The 23,164-nt window shown below is 46.5% G+C and overlaps 1 protein-coding gene across 2 annotated transcripts in view; it reads left to right on the top strand.

The window, feature by feature from the left end:
- The first annotated feature begins 4,267 nt into the window (after positions 1–4,267).
- The window catches only part of ADAM19 (ADAM metallopeptidase domain 19), a 31,197-nt gene continuing 12,300 nt past the window's right edge, over positions 4,268–23,164 (top strand). Inside the window, exons 1-9 of one of the 2 annotated variants that reach the window (XM_061360160.1) lie at positions 4,268–4,477; positions 4,690–4,763; positions 7,608–7,678; positions 17,112–17,190; positions 18,054–18,130; positions 19,691–19,883; positions 20,104–20,169; positions 21,469–21,540; positions 22,384–22,550. In XM_061360160.1, coding sequence (XP_061216144.1) covers positions 4,423–4,477; positions 4,690–4,763; positions 7,608–7,678; positions 17,112–17,190; positions 18,054–18,130; positions 19,691–19,883; positions 20,104–20,169; positions 21,469–21,540; positions 22,384–22,550 — 854 coding nt within the window. In that variant the 5' untranslated portion in view covers positions 4,268–4,422. Of the gene's footprint in view, positions 4,478–4,535; positions 4,764–7,607; positions 7,679–17,111; positions 17,191–18,053; positions 18,131–19,690; positions 19,884–20,103; positions 20,170–21,468; positions 21,541–22,383; positions 22,551–23,164 lie in introns of those variants that run through there. The other variant, XM_061360159.1, reaches the window with a different exon arrangement.

Here is a 23,164-nt window from a genome sequence, read left to right as displayed (position 1 = left end):
GAGGGTTTTAGCTCCCATTTCTAGGTCATTTTTTGAACTTATCTCCTAAATGCAGATTCCTGAAGTGCCAAGTATCTTGAATGTTATTTCTCCTCTTGCAGTCCCTTGGTGTGTGCCCTCCTGCAAACCTGATTCATGACAGGGCAAAGGGTACTTGAGACGTGGAGAGACATATTCTACTCTCTTATAATTCTTTTCTTCTTTCCCTACTGTTTACCGTGATCTAAATGAAAGATCACCTCCCATGCTTCCCAGCTTGAAAAACAAATCAAATGCAGATTTTCCAAACAGTTTGTTTTCCTCCTGCTGCTGTACAAGTCAAAAGACATTCAGGAGTCCTTTTCAGTGTCGCTGCCTGTGGCTATCCATTTGCAGACACTTTTCCTCTCCAAAGCTATTGGAAAGTTTTGTGGATTGCATGGAATTAAAAACCCTTTTGCTTTTATACCTGTTCCCCTTCTCTTACAAGACTAAATGATTTCAGTATCCTATGGTGGTGAAGTTTGCAGGTGGCATGGAGAGGACTACAGTGCTCGGCATGTACAAATACAGTTTAAAAGATGCAGTGTGTCTGCATGCCTCATCTTCTACCATTAAGTTCATTTGCCTGCAGGAGTGAAGCAAAAGTAGCAGCAGTGACCCACCCTTCATAGAAAGCTCAGAGTGTGCTTTGATATCATTTCACTAGCAGCACACTGGGACAAGCCCTTGCCTAGTACCTGATCATCTTACAGCATTTCACCCTCTTTGGCAGGACAGCTGCTCTAGGGCTCTTCCAAGTATGTCCTACATGAGTGGTGGAAAACCAAAGCTAAACAGAATATTCTTGGTCAGCCGAAGCTGTTCTCTGCTGTTAAGACTCTGAGTAAAGAAGTTTGCTGTTAAATTACCAGTTCCCTTCATGGATTCATACCCTTCTTCCTTTGATCATTTCAAGTGATTTGAAGGAGGAAAATAATCTGAAAAATTGAAGATTTCACATTCCACTCAAGTCATCCAAAGACATAAAGAGTTCTTTCATCAGTGTAAGTGTCTGTAATGCAGAGGTTAGGCAGGACAAAAAGTCTTCTGCTTTCTCCTGCTAAGACTTTGATTCTTGGTAGCATTTTCTCCAGTGTCAGCAGGAGGCTTTTCAAAGCCATTTGTTCAATGAGCTTTCCTATTTCTGAAGAGAGAGTTCCAATGAAATATTACTGAGCTTTTAGGATGATACGTGTCCAAGTCATTCTCTGCATAAGTCTGTTTCCTGAACAGGCATTCTCCTCCATAGGTCTTTCCTTCTAGGTGGCTAACTCCTAATTTAATATGAAGGTAACGGGAGAATCATCATCTTTTGCTGTCCAGCTAACAACACTGGTGTAAAATCATCTTGCAAACTGTTGAGTAAGTACAGAAACCCCACTGCAAAAGCATTTCCATCAGCTTTGCCCTGAGGAAACTGGAACACCTAATTTTCAAGCCCACTGATAAACTGTATGCACAGCCCCTTTGCCCTGGGTGCTGCATGGAGGCTGCTGCTAATAGGTCTGTTCATCCCTTGATCACAGGGGATGTAACTGATAAGGGAGCAGAACAGAGACTTCCAGATTCCCAGCTGCAGACTTTTAATCAGTTGTGATCCTGGAGGAAATGAGTCTGAGCCTGTGTAATTCCTAGATAACTGAAAGCCTGACTTTTCTCTGTGAATCAGGCAAATGTCCCATTGACTTCGGGCAGAACCTTTTGAAGAGATGGGTACAGGCAGGATCTGACTCATCCTGGGCCAGAGCAGGTAGTTACAGCATCCGAGCACTGCTAATAAGGCTAGAAGCCCTTGAATCTTTCCATGCAGCAGTGTCTCAGTAATGTAAGTGATGTATCACATATATATAGATTGAACTATATATAGCAACTGCACAGCCTGTGGTTGTATTTTTATAGAGGGAGTTTCTGGTGATTATAAATTCAGATATCAATTCTCATATTACCAAGAGCCAAAGATAAAAATATCACTCTATAACAAATGCAAATATTGCACGTATTTTGTTTTTATGATACTTGAATGCTGACAACAATCACAAGCAGACAGTCATTGGCCTGAGTATTGTCACATTCTCAAATTAAGGAACCTTTTGTTCCATTTAATACTTTTTTTGAGCTGATCTTATAGATGATCTTCTTATAGGGAGCAACCCCTGTGAATATTATTTGTACTGAGGAGGTTTGTGATAATCTTTCAGTATGAATAGACATGTTCCTCATCAAAGTGCTTGATTTTTTTTCCTTTGGGTAGATAGAAATTTCATGCAGGGATGAAAGCAGAATAGCTGAATTTGGGTCTAAATTTGGCTTCCATTTTTACTTATTTATAATAAAGGCATCAACAATAGTGCCATTGTTTTCTTTTATATTACAGGCAGCTATAAATAAGTGGGGGAGTTCACAGAAAACCAAGTTTTCCTTTCAAGATCCTCCATATGATTAGAAAAGTGCTGAAATCTGGTCCCTGGACTTTTGCTCTGGGAACTAGCATGATTTAGTTGTGTGAGGAAAACTTGTGACCTGTCTGTGTTCAGCTAAAAGTCATTTATAGCCCACTCACCCTGATGAGTCCCTCTGTGTGTCCCCAAGATGACCCAGCTTTCTTCTGTAGGGTTATATCAGGAATAAAGTGACTTTCACAAGATCGCAAAGGTTCAGCACGTGAAGTGCTGGGGGAGAAAAGGGATATATATGAAAGCCATAAACCAAAATGGTACCTTCAAATGGAAACAGTCATATTCCCCTTGGGCAACAGTGGCAGGATTCAGCAAAGACCTTCCGTGAAAGGTGGTTTCAATAGTATAAATCAACCTCTGGACAAGAGACAAAGCCATTACTATTATCTAGCAAACCTTTTTCTAAATGCAATATGAATTTCCTATCGGCCTGATTTACTGATACACTCTGAAGTGCAGCCAGGTGCAAATGCTCCCCATTTTTAAAGCTGGTTTCCTGGAGGTTCACCTACACAGGCACTTTAAGTAGAGATGAATGGAAAGGGCTGTCTGGATAATGCGGATCAATGGCTGGCTGAGGAGTACAACTAAGAGGTAATGCTTTTTCCTGCCACTCTGAGCTGACCCCATAAAAATCTGTGTCAGCCCACTCTTGTTAGTATGGCTGCAGCTGAGCTGTCTGGAACTCACAGCAGAAACTCACTGACATGAGGCTGGACAAGAGAGGGTTCCAGGATACCATACATCAGCCTTTCAGTACCTAAATGGGCCAACAAGAAATCTGGAGAGGTGTGTAGTGACAGGACAAGGGGGAATGGGTTTAACCTGACCAAGGTGATGAGATGAGATGAGCTGAGCTCTTAGGCAGAAGCTCTTCCCTGTGAGGGTTCTGAGGCACTGGCACAGGGTGCCCAGAGAAGCTGTGGCTGCCCCATCCCTGGCGGTGTTCGAGGTCGAGTTGGATGGGGCTTGGAGCAAGCTGCTCTAGTGGAAGGTGTCCCTGCCCATGGCAGCGGGGTGGAACTGGATGAGCTCGAAGGTCCCTTTCAACACAAACCAGTCTATGAGGGAAAACAGTTGCTTTTCACAAGGTCAGCATATGCAGTCCGCTAACTTGGACCCAACTCTCCTTGTGCAGCCCTGACCCCAGCAGCCAGGCACTGTGTCTGATGGTCCCCCCAGTGCTCATCCCCCTGGAAGGCAGAGGACCAGCAAAGAGATGGTGAGTGGACTTCAACCCGTGGCTCAGCCCTGAAGGATGCAGGAGAAACAGGGATGTTCCTTTGGGACCCTCATGGGAGTGAGTTGATATCCCTGAAAAGCAGCACAGGGAATATGAGCTGTGGATATTCCCAAGCCCTTCCCCAGGTCTGGCCCCTCCATCTGATTTAAGGAGAAAGAAACAGTGAGCATCGTCTTGCTTCTGCCTTTAAAACCCAGCCTGTATCCCCTAGGCTGTTCAGGGGCAGTGTATTTCCCAGGACTGGAAGGGTTTAGGATGCTTTTGGAACCATGGGTTTAGCTATGAACGATTTGCCAGGATTACACATAAACATAGCAAATGAATAAACAACTCAAGCCGTAGCCTAGCTCCTGCAGGATGCTCTTGACAATGATTTGGCTGCTTCCCTCCACCGGGTCTTCCCTCTTCGCTAGCTTTTGAGGCACCATAGATTTCCGTGCTGGCAAAAGAGCTGGGGGGGAGGGTAAAAAAGGGGGAGATTTTGCAGAGGGACCCCCAGGGAGGTGCTCAGGCTTCCCCCAGCCCCACCACTACTGCACCGGCTGCATCCCCGGGGTGGGGTGAAAGAAGAGGAGGAGGAGACACCCCCACCCATCCCCAGGCAGGGGGCTGCAGGGCCGGAATTGGTGGGAGGAGAAAGCCGCGCCGGGAGGTTTTATACAGCGGGGCGGTGGCGGCGGAGCGTGTCTCCTGCCCGGAGCCATGTGGGGCCGGGGGCTGCTCTGCGGCATCGCCCTCTCGCTGCTGCTGCCGCCCCGTGAGTGCGGGGATGCGGCTTGGGGAGGGGACGAGCCTGCTGCCCCCTACCCTGCCCTAGTGCCCCCGGCTGCATGAGCCCCAGGGAAGGGAGGGAAGGAGGATGGGGGGTGGTTTGGTGGGGGTATCCTCCCGTTTCGCTGTCTCCTCGCCTGCGTTCCCCGCGTCCCTGGGTGCGGGCGGTGCTGAGCGGCTCCTCTCGTGTCTCCCCAGCTGGAGCGGCGGAGCGGCAGCCCGAGGTGGTGGTGCCGCGCTGGGCAGCCCCGCGCAGCCCCGGCACGGAGAAGGTAGGTAGCGCCCGGAGCTGGGCTTACGTTTTGTCTTCAAAGCGGAGTAGCGCTTCAAGGGGGAGGAACGACGTAGCGGGGAGCGCAGGACCTCGCGGGGGGCGTTTGGGGGCTTTTAGGGGTTTTGGGGGTTTGTTTTGGTCGGTGGGGTGAACCAGGACGCCCGTCTGCGACACGGGGAGCGGCTGCAGCCCCTCCACATGGAGATGATAACGCTGATAATGTACCCAGGGAAATGGTGGATTCCTCAACACTGGTTGCTTTTAAGATGCAGCTGGGCAGGGTGCTGGGGCATCTAGTCCCGGCCATGCTTTGTCTGGAAAGGTTGGACCGGATAATCCCTGAGGTCTTTTCCATCCTAGTGTTCTACGATCTTGTGGCTCCATGATTTAAATCCTGGGAAAGGCTGGGTGAGCTGGCTGGCACATCCTGGGCACTGAGTGGTGGGCTGCTCCTGGTGACTTGCATTCATCTTGTGCAAATGATTGCTGTAATCATTTGCTCTTTGCTATGCTTTAAAACCTCGATCAGGTCTATCTGACTTACATGGCTGCGGGAGTGGCAATGCCATCAGTGGTATTTAAGGAGCAGCTGAACAGAGGCATCTGCTTTAGGAGATGAATCCCAGCTATGAGGGTGCTTCACTGAGAGAAGCCACCCAGCAACTCAGGTGTATTTAACTGTGTCTTAGACACCATCTGTACCTGCTTCCCCTCTATGGATGGGCGGAGTGGTGTGTCAGTAATCCAGCCATGCTGAGAACTATTGTGCCAGACTGAAACTCAGTGACAAGCCACAGTTCATCTTTCCCAGCCTTTGTGTTGCCACAATCAAGAAGTTGTAAGTTGCATAATCAGATGAAAGAGGAAAATCCAGATGGTGTTATTTACATCATGAGCCAGGCAAGGGAAAGCTGCAGCATTACACTAAAGAAAAATCATGGCATCTCTCTATAAATGGTGTTATTTTGGGGTTTATGGCCTCAAAGTTTCTAAGACTTTTTATTGTGTCATATATAAAACAAACAAACAAGCTATAGTCGCTCTCTCATGCTCTTCTCTTAAAAATATCCTTTCAGTGCTGCCTGGAAGTTTTGGTTCTCTCTATTATTGACAGTGATACAAATACATCTGCTCAGCATTTCCCCTTATACAAATTTGCTGGGTCTCAGGGGTCATACTTGGCTTGTTTCAGGCAAGTTCCTGTTGGCTCTAAAACCGGTGTTAGCAAAGCTTATGTCCAGCTGGGATGTTTCAGTTACACAGCAACTGATGGACTCTGAGGTAGTGGGATTATTGAAGGAGAAGGGAAGGCATTCTTAGTAATAATGATGTTTGCAGAACCTTTGTGAAGAGACTTGTGTGATTATGGGGAACCTCAGACTCCCCCCAGTTATGGGGAAGGCAACCTGCATTGCTTATATGTTAGTTAGGAAAACAACAGATCTACCCTGAGAGGTACTGAGCACCTGATTCAGTGAACCAAACTCAGCCCCTTAGAATTAGTTGCTGTTGTATACACTGTGTATTAACCTGCTTTGCATCATCTGCATGTGTCTGGTGCAGTATCCTGGAAACCGAAGGGAAGATGAATAAAACCCAGAATATGAACAGGGAACTGATGAAAGAAGTTTGTAATTGAGCTTGGAATTGATGAAATAGCAAATGAGTGTATCTCTGGGCTGACAGATCTTTCATCAGAGCATCCTATTCAGTCAGCCTTCCTTTATTTTGTTCTCCAGTTGATCTGTTCTGTGAAATCCTCCCCAACTGAATAGGAAATGTTATGAGTTAATCATCTCATCACTTTTCTTTCAGCTGAATAGGGAAGTCAGGATTATTTCTTTTCTGGGGATTTTATTCATCCATTTCCTTTATGAGCACTCAGACCCAGAAATCCCCAGATGACCTTTGCTAGCAGTCCTGCATTGAGGGAGGTAAAACTGGAGACCTCCAGAGGGCATTCTAGTTGGCCCTCTAGAAAACATACTCTATACTTTCAGTCTCTTGAATGTTTGGGGTTCCTTTAAGTGTTGGTTTTAGTGTACACATTTGCCATTGCACTAAGAAACTGGGGTCCTTTCTGGTAGCACAAGTAGCCCCTAGGGAGCTGGCTGTCCTAGGTCTTCATTTGGAGCTGTAGGCAGATTGTAAGCCATGGATGTCCCTGTGTGCCTCCACACATTAGAAAGTTGCTGTCAGGGTTTCCAGTACCTTGGCAGCCTGAGGCTAGTAGAAAAGTAGCTGTGAAATACTGTCTGAACAATGGCTAGAGCCTAAAGACATCTAAGGAACCCTGTTGCATGCTTTCTATTGGTATATTCTGTGAGTAAAGACCTAAATGAAAATCTGTAGATGAAGCATGATTCTTCCTGTCCTGACATAGGCTCCTAAAAATATCTATTTCTGCTGTGACATCAAAGGAAGCTTTGGTTAACTGGCTTCTGTATTTGATCTGTAAACCGCTGTGATGTGGTCCTGAGCGTAGTGTGCAGGGGAAGAAGGTGTAGCACATCTTTCCCACCCAGTTGCACCTCCAAGCATTCTAGCACCAGGGCTTGTTGCTTTGTCTGAGCCCATTATTCCTCCTGAGACACCAGAGTCACTAGATCAGGTACGGCATCCCATCAGTGTGCCTGTACCATGGGGATACAGCAGTGTGCCTGGAGCTGGGAGCCACCATGGCCTGTCCCTTCCATTCCCCACCACTCCAGGTCTGAAGTCAGGAGGAAGACAACTGGTGGTTTAAGGTCAGCTGCAATTTCCAGGAGGACAGTTTGTGTTCTGGATGTGCTCATAATAATGATGATGTATGAGTAACGGGTACCATCTCCTTTGCATGCAGCATCCCTTCAGAGCTGAAGTTACAGTAAAGGCAGAAGGCCAGGAGCTCATCTTGGAACTGGAGAAAAACGGGTAAGTGTGCTTGTGCCTTGCACTGTGGTCTCACTGAAATAATGAATAAGGATTACAATGAAATCAACAGGAAAACCTCCACTGACTTCAACAGGGTTTTGATAAAGACAGGATAAGGAAGTCCTTTTCTGGTTTTCAAGGTTATTCCAGGTCTGAGACCTTGCTGATATTAATCAACCAAACAGCACTACTGTAACAGAGCTTTGTCAGCAAAAAACCAGGCAGTGACCTGACCCTCAGTGTGTGAACTTATTTTTACATCATAATTCTTACTACATTAACTAGAAAATGTTGCTGATATGAAGTGCGCTTTTTACCAAATGGCTTGATGCTTTAGAGTCAGTGTGTCTCTAATGAGGATTTCATTTGCTGTGATCCGAAGAGGTCCTGCCCTGTTTCCTAGGAGAAACGATCTGACAGTTTCAATTCCATTAGTGCTGTTCATGCTAAATTGGACTGAAAATAATGCTTTTGCATTAACTGAAATGCAGCCTCCTCTCAGGCACAATGCAGTAATGCTGTGTCCTATCATAGGGTGTGATGTATATTGAATTCAGCTGCAGCTGAAGGAGGTTAAGGCACATAGAAGGATTCTGGTTTGGAGGCTGCTCCAGAGCCTCTCTGCCCTGTAAGTATATTAGTTTCCAGTGGTGGAATGGCAGCTGGAAATATAACTGCACAAAGCTTGTCTTTGCTAAGCAGCCCACTTGCACTGTTGGTGTTTCATTTCTTTTTAAGTGGGTCTGGAGATGTTTCTCTACTAGAATCAGTAGGAATAATAACCTTGGAATAATGACCCTGGCTGTATTTTAAATGTATTTTATGGACATTCCAACCACAGAGCTTGGGGGCTCAGCTTTCCTCCTGAAAGACATCTGACACTTCACTTACTAGTTCTGATGGCAGTGCATAAGCCTAAATGATATTCAGGGTGTTTTGGAGGAGAACCAGATTTTTCTTGACATTGCCTGCAGTAAAGACTGAAATCTGATGGCTGGTGAAAGCGAGTGCATCCTATGAGGTGTTATCTGTAATAGGCCATATAAGCTACTGGGAGTTTTAGTGCTCTAAAAGCTGGTTCCCAGGCAGTCATGCACCTGTGTAAAGCTAAACAGAAACAGCTATTAATTCCGTGTGTTTTGGCATCTCTCAGCTCGGGAAACAGAGAAGAGACCAGGCACCATGAGCACTGCTAACTCAGTGCTTTTAATGCAAGAAAAATAGCTCTTGCTGACAACAGTGGTCAGCTCTGAACTGAATCTGGAAGCAATGTAACTGGTAATGCTGTGGGGGGTCTCCTTCCTGGGGGAAGAAAGGGTTGTCAGTGTTCTGCAGTCGCTATGCAAAGGTGAATTTATCTCTGGCAAGAGCAAGGATCCTGGCTGAATTAATCCATTTGTGCTCCGAGCATGCTGATGTAACCCCAGGTGCCTTGCGGGAGCGGTGCTGTGCTACTTCCAGTGCACACAAACTCATTGCTGGTGTTAGTAAACAGAATCATAATAATAGAAGTTTTCTATTGTGGTTATTTCCTGAAACGCATTTTCATTCACTGAGATGTATACACACACACTTCCACTGCAGGATGAATCGCATTACTGGGGCTGATGAAATACGGCAAGTGGCTTGGAGGTTTTTGTTCTTATTTTCTGTGGAAAATGCAAGTGATTCATAGGCAGCAGTGCTTCACATGGGAATTCTGCCAGGCCTCCGGTCCTTGTTCAAGAAAGGTGATGGCACAATCCCCATATGCAAGTCTGAACTTGATTAAATGAGAGGTCCTGGAGAGCTGCCACTTTTCAGAGACTTGTGAAGGTGCAGAAGTAGTTTAGAGACACTCAAAAGAGAAGTGATGAAGCAAACAAACACATGAAGTCCCTGAGAGCCCTGTGGATGCTGTCATTATCAGCATCCCTAGAGCACTTCTAAGTAGAGGTAAACAACTTCTCCTTGTCAAAGCATGCAGCAAGGCAGAATCCAGCCTGGCTCCTTGGGTTCCCAGCCTGGGGTTGCTCCACCTCACCGAGCTCACCACTGCTGCTGCTTGTCTTACTGAGGATACTGAGGTTCTAGCTGAGGTTTGGGGTACTGAATAGTTGCAGCATCAGAGGCGGCTTCTCTGAAGGGTTTGTTGGGCACCCACACAGTGGGAGAGAAGGTGAAATCCGCAAGTGGGAAGTGTCCCTTCAAAGCTGTCTGAAACCTGGCTGCTCCTGGTTTTGAGTTCACATGTAAAGTGAGCTCAAAAGTCGGTGTCACGGAACTGCAACTTTAAACAAGTTTTTTTTTTGGACTTTTAAATTAAAGTCCCAGAGTTCTGGATCATTTAATTCATCCAGTTTAAAGGAGCCTCTGGAAACCAGCTTTGCACTGAGGTTTGTGCTCTGTTCCCCTTGTCCCCTGGCTCAGCTCAGGGGTGTGAACACACCAACCTGGCTCCTGTTTACTCTCATGTCCACATCCCACCACTGAAGAAAGCATGAAATGATTGGCATAAATCAGGTCTGCTTGGGATATGATTTAACCTATGTTCCCAAAGCTAGAAAGGAGATACTCCAAGCTAGTGATGCTGTTGTAAGTGATATTCTCAGTGGATTAGGCAGGCTCGTTACATATTCACCACTCTCCTGATGGAGAGACAAAGCTGATGAATATGAGCTTGCTTTGAGAGCTGGGGTAATAGTCACAATGTGAATGGCTTTGGGAGGGATGCACTTGCTTTGAAAGAAACGTGCAGTTTTCAGTATGTGGAAGAAATGTTCATGCCAAGCCTGTGATTTCATATTCCATATGAAAAGGACATTGTGTTCATCCACAGAGGCAAGACACAGAAATGATTGCACATCTTTCCTCAGGACTGTGCACACTTCTGTATTTTGTAATGAGCTCAGCACAGTTCTGAGTGTGGGCTTTGTACATTTACAAACACAATTATTGCATTAGCGGCTAACATAATATTGCATTATTTCCTGTTCAGGAGCTTGATAAGAAGGTGGAACCACACTGTAGTTCCAAGCAGAGTTCACAACATTAGTTAACGTTTCTGAGTAACAGCAAAAGTATATCCCCAAAACAACCCAGGCTTGTTTCAAGTGACTCAAGTACATGTCCTGCAGCTGCAGGATTGGAAAGCCCAAAGTTGCACAAACAACAAATATATGGAGAGATGCCTATAAAGCAGCTTTAAATTTGGCTGGGGCTTAGGAACAGAAGAATCTGAGTTGCAAACCTTGGATGAAAAATGACCTTTTTTAAAAGGAATTTGCATTTGTTAACAAAAAGCAGCTTTGAGCCAAGCAGGGAGGGGATGCTGGGACACTCTGGGCACTGCCTGGTGTGAGACTCTTCAGTGAAGAGGAGAGCTCATGTTTGCACAGCAGAAACCTGCGTGGAATTTGTTTTCTCACCTGAGTATCAACAAAACTTTCCTCCCTCTCCTCTTCCTCTGTGTGTGTCTCATGGGGACAGGAGACTTGGGAAAGGCGCTCTCAGCTGCACGAGGTAGTGAAGGCTTCTCCATGGGATGTCCCTGCATGCAGTGGATCCCATGAGCAGTGTGGGGCACAGTTGTGTGTTTTGCCTGCTGCCTGCCCACAGCAGATGTGATGGTGTGGGGCACTTGGTGGCAGAGCCTCAGTGGAGATGAGCAGTGGAGATGGCTGAGGACAAAGAAAGTCCAAAGGTTATCATCTGGTCTGACTTCTGGAGCAATCCACGTAGCTATTTTTAGGCAACTGGATCTGAAAGGGAGCAGCCTCATTTCCAATCTCTTTTGGCCCCACCTGGATAGGCAATGAGTGTTCCAGCCCTGCTCGATGCTCTCAGTGATAAGAGATCTGTATGTCACTTGCATTTCACTGTTTCCTGCTTTTGCTCATTTCAAGGGCCTCTTCTACGAACTGAATGAGCAAAAGGGGAGGTTGCTGCCTGCCTGCAAGCAGGAAGGATATATGAGATTATTCCACTGATGGGCTATACATCATCAGTGTCTAATGGGCTTCCTGCATGGGGAGAGGCTAAGGGTTATGTAAAGGAGGGAAATTGAGTTTCATCTTGCTCTGCTGTCTCTTGGAGTCATCAGGAAAACAGGGTTGGGACCTGGAAAACCATAGCTGCTTTTCAGCCTCCTGAGTCCCTTGGGGTATTCAGTGATTTCTCTGTGAGGGGCAGAGAGGAAATGGAGCCCTTTAAATCTTTTGTGCACTGACTCATTATCAGCCAGTTTCCCATTTATTTTATTTCCCTTTTCCTGTCCAGGCAACTTCTTATTGTTCCCATTGGTAAGCCAAGGGGCTATGTGGCAAATTTTGCTTGGGTTATGTGGTGAATATCAAGGATGATGTGGATGGCAGAAGGGGATGGAGAGGCTTTAGCCTGTGATATTTTCCCAGGCTTTATAAATGACTAACTTAGTTCCATCTCAATAGCTGGGAAGCTACTTATCCCTTCCAAACCACTGCTGTTCACACAATAAACATGTTCTCAGTTACATCAGGAAAGGCTCTTGAGGAAAGGAGCTACAGAGCTCCAGGCTTTGTCTGGATGAATCTCATCAAGAAAAAAACACTGGATTTCATTGATCGTATAAAGTGCCAGGTTTTGGCTGGAGGATTCCAGGCAGGTGAAAACTCTGATTTCCCACCACTGGTGGATATAGAAAGCAGGCCTACCAGCTTGTGTTGTCATGGGTCATGTGTTGGTGGTGTTCAGATGGGGTTACTACAGGTTTTGACAACAAATTCTGACTTTAGGGAACACTTGATTGACTGGGAGGTAAGGGGTCAAACTCTCCTTCTTACCCTACTTGGATCCTATTGAGAGGCAATGGAGTGGGACCACAAATTAGAGATGGAAATCTGATATCTAAACTTTCTTGGGAGAATCAATTCCCTCCACCCCCAGATGCTGGCAGCCTGGCTGGACAGATTTACTGTGGTTTGAGGAAAGGGACAGGGAAGGAGATGTAACTGCTTGCAGGCTTCACTTTTCTTGGTCCCACAACTGAAGAACTGATGGTCAATATTTCTCATGAGAGCTTCATGGGCTATTTGGCTTTCATTTTTGGGAAGGAAACAAAAAATATGTCTGTCTCTTAGATACTCCTGGGTGTGTTTAAATCAGCGCTGTGCGTGCAGTCAAGCCCCTCTGTAAAATGAGCCCAGATGCAGTTGCTAATGGGATGAATTATAGAAAGTCCTTCTTGCTTCAGTTAGCAAGAGCCCCAGTATGCCACCAAGGCCCTTTTGTTGCCCGTGGGTGACCTCTGGCTGGTAGAACCAAGCATGCTCATGGGAGTCCCCTGTGATGGAAGGCTCTGAGCTCCTCTTAGGCTTGTGCTAACAAGAGGTGTTTCACAGGCTAAAGCAAACTGCTTCCATTTATCAGAAAATAGAGCTGAGGTTCTGCAGAGCAGCCTTCAGTGAACGTGGCTGTGGGAAGAAAGCCCCAGCTTCCTGCTGGTTTGAGGAGTGTGTTGGTGTGCCCCTCTCCCCTCAGCTGCTTCTCTGCTCCTCTGTGGTGGATGATGAGTCAAGCTCTTGCACCATTCCAAGTGCCACAGGGCACCCATGAAGAAAGCTGGATGTAGCCCCATGCCCTCAGCCTGCTTCTCCCATTGAATGCCATCAGCTTGTGTGTGAAGTATGTGACCTCCCTGGCCCGGCATCTCGATGTGGCAAAACAGAGCCACACTGCCCTGTAATGTCAGCTCTGCACGGCAGGGCCCTTGCAGGCAGCAGCACAGTGGCGTGGGGAGCAGGGTTTGGTTTCAGACAATGATATCATTGACAGGCTGGAGCACGACCAAGATCACTCCACGTCAGTCATCAGCAGAAACAAGTCTCAAGCCATCTGTACATTATGGCACTGAGCCACTCTTCCTTCGCCTGGCTTCCTTGCTTGTATTTAACCCAGCTCCCAGGGCTTTCTGGGGAACAAATCCTGCCAAGAGCAGGCTAGTCCACCCTGAGCTGCATCTTGGGGATTGACTGATCTTGCCGAAAGCTGGTCGCTGTTGGAAAGGTGTGAGGGCCTCTCTAGAACAGCCTGAGCGCTCATGTGTAGCATACTCTGGCCTTGAACAGCCCCATGTGTCTGCAGCTGGGACCGAGGTTTAGCAAAGGAGAGTGCTGTTATCCAAAACAAGCTTTTCCCCTTACTTCATCAATTCTTCATGCTGATAACTCCTCTAATGAGGGACTCCATGCTGCCTTTTAGGAAGATGATGTGTGCTAGCAATCTGCCAGCTGCCTGACTGCATCTCAGAAGCCTTTAAGTGATGCTATTTTGCATCCAGACTTTTGCAGCTTCATCCTGAGCTGCTAAAAGGGCCATCACCGAGATGTGTAATGTAACAAAGGAAGGATCAAATGGTACTGTTTTTTCCAGCAAGGAGATGAGCTCTGTGCTCTCCTGGAAACAGTGAAGCAGGCAATCAGTGCTTTGCAGGGATGAGCTCCCCTGCAGTCAGCTGTTCAGCCTGGCAGTGATGCTGTCCTGAAATAATGACAGGTAAGGTTTTGGGGTATGTGTGTCTCACTAACCTCTCCTGTTTAAGAGCAACAAGACTGGCTGGTAACTCTGGTGTACTCTGAGCTGGAAAGAAAGCTTCTTTTCTATTTATTTACAGTTTGGTGGAAAGCTTGATGCTAGCTGAGGAAGTGAGCGGGGCTGAGAATGAACTTTCAGAGGCTCAAAGTAAGATAGCACCCAGGGAGTGTTGCAAGAACAAGCTGTTCTGTTGGTTTTCCTCTTTCCTCACTGCCCTGCTCACCGCACACCGTGTAATGCAGTGTGAGAGCCCTTCTTAGTGCTGCAAGAGTCCCAAAGCTCTCCTGTGTTAAGGCAGGGTAAGGTCTTCAAAACAGGGCTGTTTGAAGCTCAGAATAAGAAGCTGGGCTTTTTCTGTGGAGCCTGCCGGATAGGAATGAGACAGTAGAGAGAGGCTTGAAAGTTGTAACATGGCACTGCTGAGCCAGTTGCTTTCAGTTGAGCAGCTGTGTAAGTAATTCAGGCAGACCTCTCAGCTCCTTAAGCCACCCTAGAAGGTGCTATAGCCTCAGCCTGCAGGTAGAAAAGGATGTGCACACAGCAAATGTTGTGTGGCACCACCCTGTGCCCTGAAACCTGTTGTGCTGGGCTCTGGTGCTCAGCATGGCCTGGCTCAACACTTGGGCTGGGTGGCAGCACCAGGGGGCTGGACAGGAGTCAAAGCACTGAGGAGTTTCATGGTGGAGGCTGGATGAGAGATAAAATAGCTATTCATAGTGAATGCTTTCCAAGAATAAAGAAGCGGGAAGAAAACATAAGCATGCTTGTTTGGGAATGAAACAAATGGGCTGTGCAAGCCTCAGCTACTGGAAATCCATGGGCTGGTGTCTAATTCTGGCTTTGGTAGCACCGGGCGGATGCACACTGGTTTACTGTCTCCTCTCAAGATGACAGTCTTACACAGACCAGATACCTGCCAGAGCACGTTGCTCAAGGCAATTTCCTGTGAGTTAATGCAATCTGTTGATTAAACATTTGTTTCTTGCAGCCTCATGCTGAGCAAGCTACTGCAGTCAGGGAGATGAAGGGAGTTACTTTCTGTGGGATGATGCTTCTGTGCTTATCTTCAGTTTACAGACCTGAGATAGCTGAATGCAGCGATCTCTCCTAATCGCTGACAGGATCTAGTGATGAGAATTAGCACATCAGAAAGAAACAAAATGAGCTTTCCTGGGCAACAGTGAACTTTGAAAGTGAAGATAAAAGCTGTTGCATTCCCGACATTAAATGCAACAGTGGCCCACAGTTTTGTCTGACACTAAGCCATCATACTTGTTCAGGTGTCTGAGCCTTCAGATGCTGGATAGGGAGAGCACTTTCAGACACTGATAAAAGGTTGGATTTCCTGTTTCCCTGGCCTAATTTAGATACTGCAAGCACCCAATCCCTTATTTAAACAGAAAGGGTAGATTAGACCAGACTGCGCATACCAAAACCCAAAGCAGACGGAAAAACATTTGGTTTGCTTCTGATGCAGCTTTCCTCATCCAGCCTAAAGAAATCAAGCAAAGAAAAGAACAAAATATTTTCTTTCTTGCTTTCTTGCAGGCTGTAATTCAAAATGTAGTGCATGAAATGCATTGAACAGGGATACAGAAGGACTGCCGAGGATGCATGTAGTATCCCTGTGGCATGGCAAATGTCACTTCAATGGCCTGGTAGCCCTGCGGGGTTGCTGCAGAAGCGTGTTTGGTAGATGGGACTTGTCCTGTGATCCTTCTCCATATTTCTGGAGTGAGGCCATTGTTTTAAAAAGCTGCTTTAAACCTACATGTTATGGCTGCTGGGATGGACACAGGATATGACCTTCTTGGTTTGGCCCAGATTTTGACTTGCTGTACTTTTTTAGATCACTGTTTAGCAAATGCAGATGTTTAAAAAAAAGGGGAAGGCTGTTTCCTCTGGAACCAAATCAAATCGCTTACTATTCAGTGCACAGGAGCTCCTTTTATAGGCTTTTGGTCTGATCCTGGGCTGAAGACAGAGAGAATATTGTCTATATGAGGTTGACACGAACATATTCAGATTGGGGAATCAGCATTTTCCTAGGACAAAGATGTGAATTGGCTTCTGAGCAGGAGTTGAAATGCAGATGCAGATTGTTCCCTTATTGTACTCAGATTTGGGCACTGGTGAGAGCCTGGATTTGAGCTGAGAACTTGCACCAGTGCCCGAATGTGTCCTGAACTGGCCTGTGGTGTGCTTGCTATGCTGGACTTACTGCTTTGAATCTAATCCCAGTATATCTGGGGCATAACTTGGCAGTAGTAAAGGAAATTCTGCAAAGAGACTTTTATCCATTAAGGGACAATGATGATGCTGGGTTTCTGCCATTTAATTTAATTTAATAAATGGCTTAAAAGAGCACTTAGGAAGATGGGTGCTGTGCCTTTTCAGAGTGGATGTGCTACATGAGAAGTGCTCAGGTCCTGCCAGGGCAGAAGATAAATGGATGTGTCAATGTCAGCTATGCTTCCACCTTCTGACCCTCTGCCATCACATCACTCTGCACTGTGAAGCACAGCCTGTTGCATCTATCCTGCAGCAGCTCAGATGGCTCCTGGAAGCCATTAGCTGCTGCCTCCCTGGGGACAGCATTAGCAAGTGCCTTGCAGGCAGAATGTGCTGGTCCAGAGCAGAATGCACAGATACAGCACTGCTGGTGTCCCACAGGTACCAATCTCCTGCCTGCCCTCTCTGTGTTGCACTTGGTTTCATGCTACAGATAGTAAGTAGTTCACAGTGGTGATTCACAGCAGCAGGAATGTTCATACTGACTGCAGGAAGAGCTGGATCTAACCAATTTTCTAGCACACAGGAAGCATGTAAGGAAAGGTCTTACTGTCTTTTTTATTTTCTTTCACCCCCTCCATGGTGTCTGCAGAAATCTCTTTGCACCAGATTACACTGAGACTCATTACACCCAGACTGGACAAGCACAGACCATCTCTCTGACCCACACGGTGAGTGCAGTGACTGCTTTCCCTCCTGTGGCTCTCTGTTATGAGAGCCAAGGTCAGCTACCAGCATTGCTCCCCTGTCTCTGGGTGCTGAGAAACTGTTTATTCCTCCCAGTGCTCATCCTCCTGCTTTTAGTTTTGCCACTGGGTACTCCACACTGAGGACATTCCCAGCCTTTGGGAAAACCAGCCCATGTAAGCTGGCTCCTGTTCAGTATAAAACCCATAAATCACTGATCTCACGCAGGCCTTGGCTGACTCTCCACTGCAGTGGCACAAAGATGTGCATTGGTCATGATGCAGAAATAAGAGATAAAACCCCCATGAGATCATCTTTACTAATGCTGCCCCAGGGTGAGGGGAAGGGATGTGATGAACACGTTGGCATTTGTACCCCAAAGCCTCCTTGTCCCTGCCAGAGGCTGCCTTTGTCTTGCCAGGAGCCCCCAGACATGGACTTCCCCACTGCCCATGGTGTCACCCTCTCTGGGGCTGAAGGCACATCCTCTGGGTCCTGACCCAGGGCCAGCTGCCATCAATAGGCAGCTCCTGTTACACGCAGAAAGCCTTGGATCTGCCTAAATGCTGCAGCCATCTGAGTTGCTTCTTTGGGGATTAAAGCTCTCAATTTTCACTGGCAACAAGAAGCTGTTTGATGCACTTACATGGGCCATGCGTGGCAGCCAAAAGGCCGGATTTCAATGAGGACTCGCAGAGATTTAGTTCTGATAGTCAGTTGCCAAACACAGTACAAGGAGAACAATTGCTGGAGTATTGGCAGTACTCATGTGGGACTCTGATGCCCAAATATAGTGTGTGTCCACCCTGAAACCGCATTTCCAGTCCTGCTCCCTTCTGCCTTCCAGGACCATTGCTTTTACCATGGGGTTGTGAGAGGCTGGGAGCACTCCAGTGTCACGCTCAGCACATGCCAAGGGCTCCGGTAAGTGCCTGTGATGATGCTGGAGCTGTGGGAATGCTTCTGCTCAGCTTCTCATCATTCTGGGTAGATTTACCTGTTCTCAAAGGCCACCCAACCAAGAATTCTGGGCATAAAAGGGAACGTGTTGGGAAAATGCAGAAATTTGGGTATCATTAGGGACCATGGCCTCCTAGCCAGCTCCTTGACTCCTTCATGCTTTGTGCTGGCAACATGGACTTGTGCAATGAGTGAGTTTAACTCAAGAATCCATTGGAGCAAAAGACTCAGTGCTGCATCCATTACAGAGACAGGGACAGGACTCACCACATCCCAGCCCAATACTCTACACTAATGCAGAAACCAACTCCTCCCATTCTCTCACAACAACAAGCATTTGTGGGCACTTTGGGGCAAAGTCTTCAAGTCTGAACTTCTCTCTGGGTTGTGAGAGCTGCGCTCTGCTTTCTCCCTGGGTGGTGCTGGGATTGTGTCTGTTCTACATTTAAACCTTTTGCTTTGGTAATAATGGAGTCTTTGGCAGGAAAAGATGGTCTGTATCCTCAGCAGGAGTAAGTGAAACAGCTCATTGTGACCAGGGAGCTGCATTCATTTACACCAGCTCAGAGTTTGTTTCCAAACACCACATGGGCTTTATTGATATTAGTGGTCATCTGCTCTTGAGCACTGATTGGAAGCTGTACTGATGGGATCGGCTCCAGCAAGGAAACAGCCTGGGCCAAAGCAAACCTGAGACGTCTTAAGTGACTGTAGCACAGGCCAAAGAGCCTAGTGAGATAAACAAGACAGTGCAGCCACCTGTGGCTTGCAATGAGTAATCCGAAAGTTAAACTAGTCACAGGTGTGCCTTGCCACATCAGACTGCCTTTTCATAGGCTCTGCCTTCCATCTGTGAGGGAGAGTAGAGATGTCTCAGTGTGTGCATGCAGTTGGGTTCCTGCATCCCTGCACTGTCAGCATGTGCTGGCAGCCCCTTGGCATCCTTTTCTAGTTGCCAGGGAGGCATGGGAGCTGCACACACATAGCTGTTTTCATTCTGAGCCTTCACAGGGAGGTGTGCTGCCCATCAAGCCATGCATCTAGTGAGCATCAAGCACAGATGTCCAGCTCTCCTGGCTGTAACATGCTCATTGAGAAAACCAGAGCCATATGGCTGTGTGCAAGTCACAGAAAGAACTGTGTTTTTTGTCGTCTGTTGACAAAGTCTTTACATTTTTCAGGTCAGTTCTCTTAAAGACAAGTATCTGCGATTGGTTGAAAAGTTTTCACTGTCCCTCCAAGGAAAAGCTGTACTTAAAATTAGTGCTTCTCAGGTTCGCACTGTTGCAGTACATCTCCAAAAGCCCCTCAGTTGAATGTCTGAGGCCCACTGAAATATGCAAGCTCAAGGATTCTCCTCTCTGAACTCAAAATATTCCCATCCTTTTTATTAATGTCCTAAATGTCCTGTTAAGGATAAGTGCCTGCCAGGGTCAGACAGGAACTCAGCAGCAGCAGCAGGATTTGTCTGCAGTTACTGTGATAGTAATTAGCTTTCCCTCTTATTGCTTCCCATTTCAACAGAGGACTTATCATACTGAGCAGCAATTCCAGCTATATCTTAGAGCCAGCTCCTGACAGCCCAAACCAGCACTTCATTTACAGGTTGGATGACTTGAGATTGCAGAGAGGAGCCTGTGGCTATCAGGGCACCGGGGACACAACCAAAGACTGGCTCAGAGACTTCACAGCTGGGATGAAACCACCACGCCAGAGGGTGAGCAGGGCTGAGGACAGGAACATGGGCACTGGCTGTAGCTAAACTGACTTGTGATGCTTGGTTGCTATAAGTCAGTCGTGTCTGGAGGTCCCTGCGTGTGATGGGGCAGGGGGAATGGCCAGTGAAAAATAAACCAGGAAAACCAGCCTGTACATATGTTTTGTGAAGAGCTTCTTGGGGGATATTGGGGAAATAACCTGTATTATTGCTGCTGTAGGTGAAACGGGAGGCTCTGCAGGCTACAAAGTATGTGGAGCTTCTACTCGTGGCTGATTATGCAGAGGTAAGAAACAGGATCATGTTTATATCAACTGAGCACTGGGCCCAGAGTGAGCATCCCACCTGCAGCATCTCCTGGGGGGGGAAGGAAGGTGAAGCTCAGCAGGTTTCCTCCTGCCGTCTCAATGGTCCTACCCCACCAGCAGACAGGGAAAGCTGTGTCTTGGTCTCTTTAGTTCTAGCAGCCATGACCCCTCTGCCACCCACAGCAGCGCACTGTTGGTTGGGGGAGAGATGCAGGTTGTGATTTGGATGAAAGATGAGGGAGAGATCAGTTTTGACCTCCCAAGATACCAGTGGTTGGCGCTAGCTACTGATGGGAGAGGCTGCCTTTAGCCTAGGGTGACTTGAGGGTTTCCAGAACAACATGCTTCTAACTCTGCAGTAGATTTAATCTCTGGAGAAGATAACTGTGATTATCCTCTGCCCTGAGCTGGTAACAGCTATATATAAATAGACATTTTTAAGTTAGCAATCACTCCCCCATCCCCAGCTGGAGCAGCACACCAGGCGTACTTACTGACAATGCAAACTATGCAGTGTTTTGCTGATCATTTAATCTCCAGCACAGACAGGAATCAGGCTGGTCCTGTTCATAATTTAAAACTTGAAACTCCAATAGGGAAAGCCACATAGTGCTTTGGGCTATAATTTATTTGGAACAAAACTAAAGGAAGAACCTATTTGTTTTTTCTATTGGGTAGCAGGATAACAGGGAAACTGTGAGAAAACACATTATACTGGCATATGTTGTTCATTTGATTAGACAAGCGGGGGTGGACACCCTCGCAGTATTGTCATTAACTGCCCTTGCTTTACTGTCTGCCTTGCCTAGAAGAAAAGTCCCAGGTTTTGTTGTCTGTTAAACAAAAATCTAAACCTTTAATTCCTTAAATCAGTTTGCTAAAATTAACTTCTAATTGCCAGGTTGTTTAAACAGGCAAATTGATGATGCATCTTCACTGATTGTATGAGTGAGATGTGATGTGTGCTATGACACATGAAGTGATGTTACTATATATTTTACCTGGCACATTTGTCAGTTCTTTGTCAGCCCCTGGCTCTAGGGGCTCTGATAAGTTTGGGTTGCTCCATTGTGTTACTACCAGTGCTTGAGTAACATCACTGCAGTGGGGTGCTAGGGATGAATTCTGAATATACCTGTACTCGGTTATACAGTGAGGAAAACTTTTGGGCTTCCTTTTGCAGTTACCTTCTTGTTCCTAGAGTAATGTGACTTGTTTTAATGCACTTTCGCTCTTCCAGTTGCCTTTGTGCTGCCTGACATGTTCTTTTTGTTCAGTTTCAGAAACATCACTTCAACATTGAAGCAACAAGGCTTAAATTAGTGGAGGCTGCTAATTACGTAGATAAGGTGAGATTGGGTGTGCATGAAATGGAGAAGCCAAAGCAGAAATCTTGAATTGTGAGAATTGTAACAGAGGAATTCTGCCTTACTGTGGGTGAGAATAATGCTTCAGCAGTTTTTCCCAGTGGTACAGTTTTTCTCTACTCCTTTCCCCAGTGACCTGGGGAGTGCAGAGCATCTATCTAACGATTCTGTTGTTGGACATGAGGGATGGGCTGGGGGAATCTCCATTCCTTACTTTGGAGCCATCACGAGCATCTCTATTTTAATATATCTCTATTAACTGTGTTACCTAAATAATGCTTTTTGATAAGCGACTGAGGTATTCCTTCAGGCTGTGTTGGCAATTTGGCAACTGGAAATCCTGGCAGCTAGAGCTAGAAGGAGCCTTCAGAGCTTATCCTTGCAATGGTACCAAGTGGTACTGTTCAGATCTACTCCCTTCACTTTCCCCTTTTCCCCTTAAACTCCTTCCACCCCACTGCCCCTGAAGACGTGTCCTGTTAGTACTTGACGCAGGCAGCAGATCATTTCCTTCCCTTTTTCAGGAATTTTGGCATATATAGAGATAAACATGATGTGAGTCCCCAGTCTTGGTTTCTCTTCTTGTTATTCATTTAAAAGTGAAAGTTCGGCGTCTCTAGTTTGATCAAGTTTAGGTTTGCAAGTGCTGCACATTCCTCTCTGCAGAGCTGCATCACGACATTGCAGTGCATTGCCAGAGGGAGCATCTTCTCTGGACGTGTGTATCTGTAGTAACATTTAACAGGGTTCATACTCAGTACTTAAACATCTTAAAATAAATCAGTGGTGCTCATTTTGCCACCTCTTTTCCTTCCTGTATCTTAGTTTTACAGATCCCTGAATATCCGAATTGCCTTGGTGGGGCTGGAGATCTGGAGTAATTGGAATAAATGCGATGTAAGTGAGAATCCCTATTCCACCTTGAAGTCTTTTCTGGCCTGGAGTAGCAAGCAGAGGGTGCACAGAAAACACGATAATGCCCAACTGATCACGTAAGTTTATTTCTCCTCAAATAAACTGCTTCTAACAAGTGGGTTTGGTGGTACGTAAGGTTGTATCATCCTAATATTCAGAGTGGCAGATTTACACAGAGGCTGCTCAGTCAGCATTAAGTTCTGGCAGCCAGAGCACAACCATGTTAGGAAAAGTTGAAGTCCCAGACTATGCAACAGTCTCCATACACATGCATCAAAGTGCATCAGCTTTATTGTGTGTGTGTATCACACGCAGCTGCACATGATCAGTCACAGCTGCATGTAGAGCTTCAAGGAAATCTGTGCCATAAGCAAGACCTGTAAAGGGGATCTAAACCCTTTGTGGAAGTCATTCATTCCTAGCTCATCCCACTGAGGCACAGCGGACATGGTGCCGGAAGCTAACTGATGGCCTGTGACTCACCCTACTGATCCCATTACAGCCAGTAGCTATGGCCAGCAATGCAGATGTCATTGGAAGATCTCCTTACCTCTTCCATGGTAATTTATCCACCAGTAAATAATGGCAAGTCAGGAGAAACCTGCACAACTGAAATGCAGTTTCCCTTGTTTTGCTTGATTGTTTTTTGCTGGTTGGTTTTTTTTCTTTCCCCTTTAACACTGCTGCATTT

Source organism: Neopsephotus bourkii, unplaced genomic scaffold, assembly GCF_033783945.1.
Source record: "Neopsephotus bourkii isolate Nb327-2 ecotype Australia unplaced genomic scaffold, CSIRO-AGI_Nbou_v1 NB_1016, whole genome shotgun sequence".
NCBI lineage: Eukaryota > Metazoa > Chordata > Aves > Psittaciformes > Psittacidae > Neopsephotus > Neopsephotus bourkii.
Note: the sequence above shows the minus strand (reverse complement) of the source record. Positions and strands in the feature narration are given on the sequence as shown.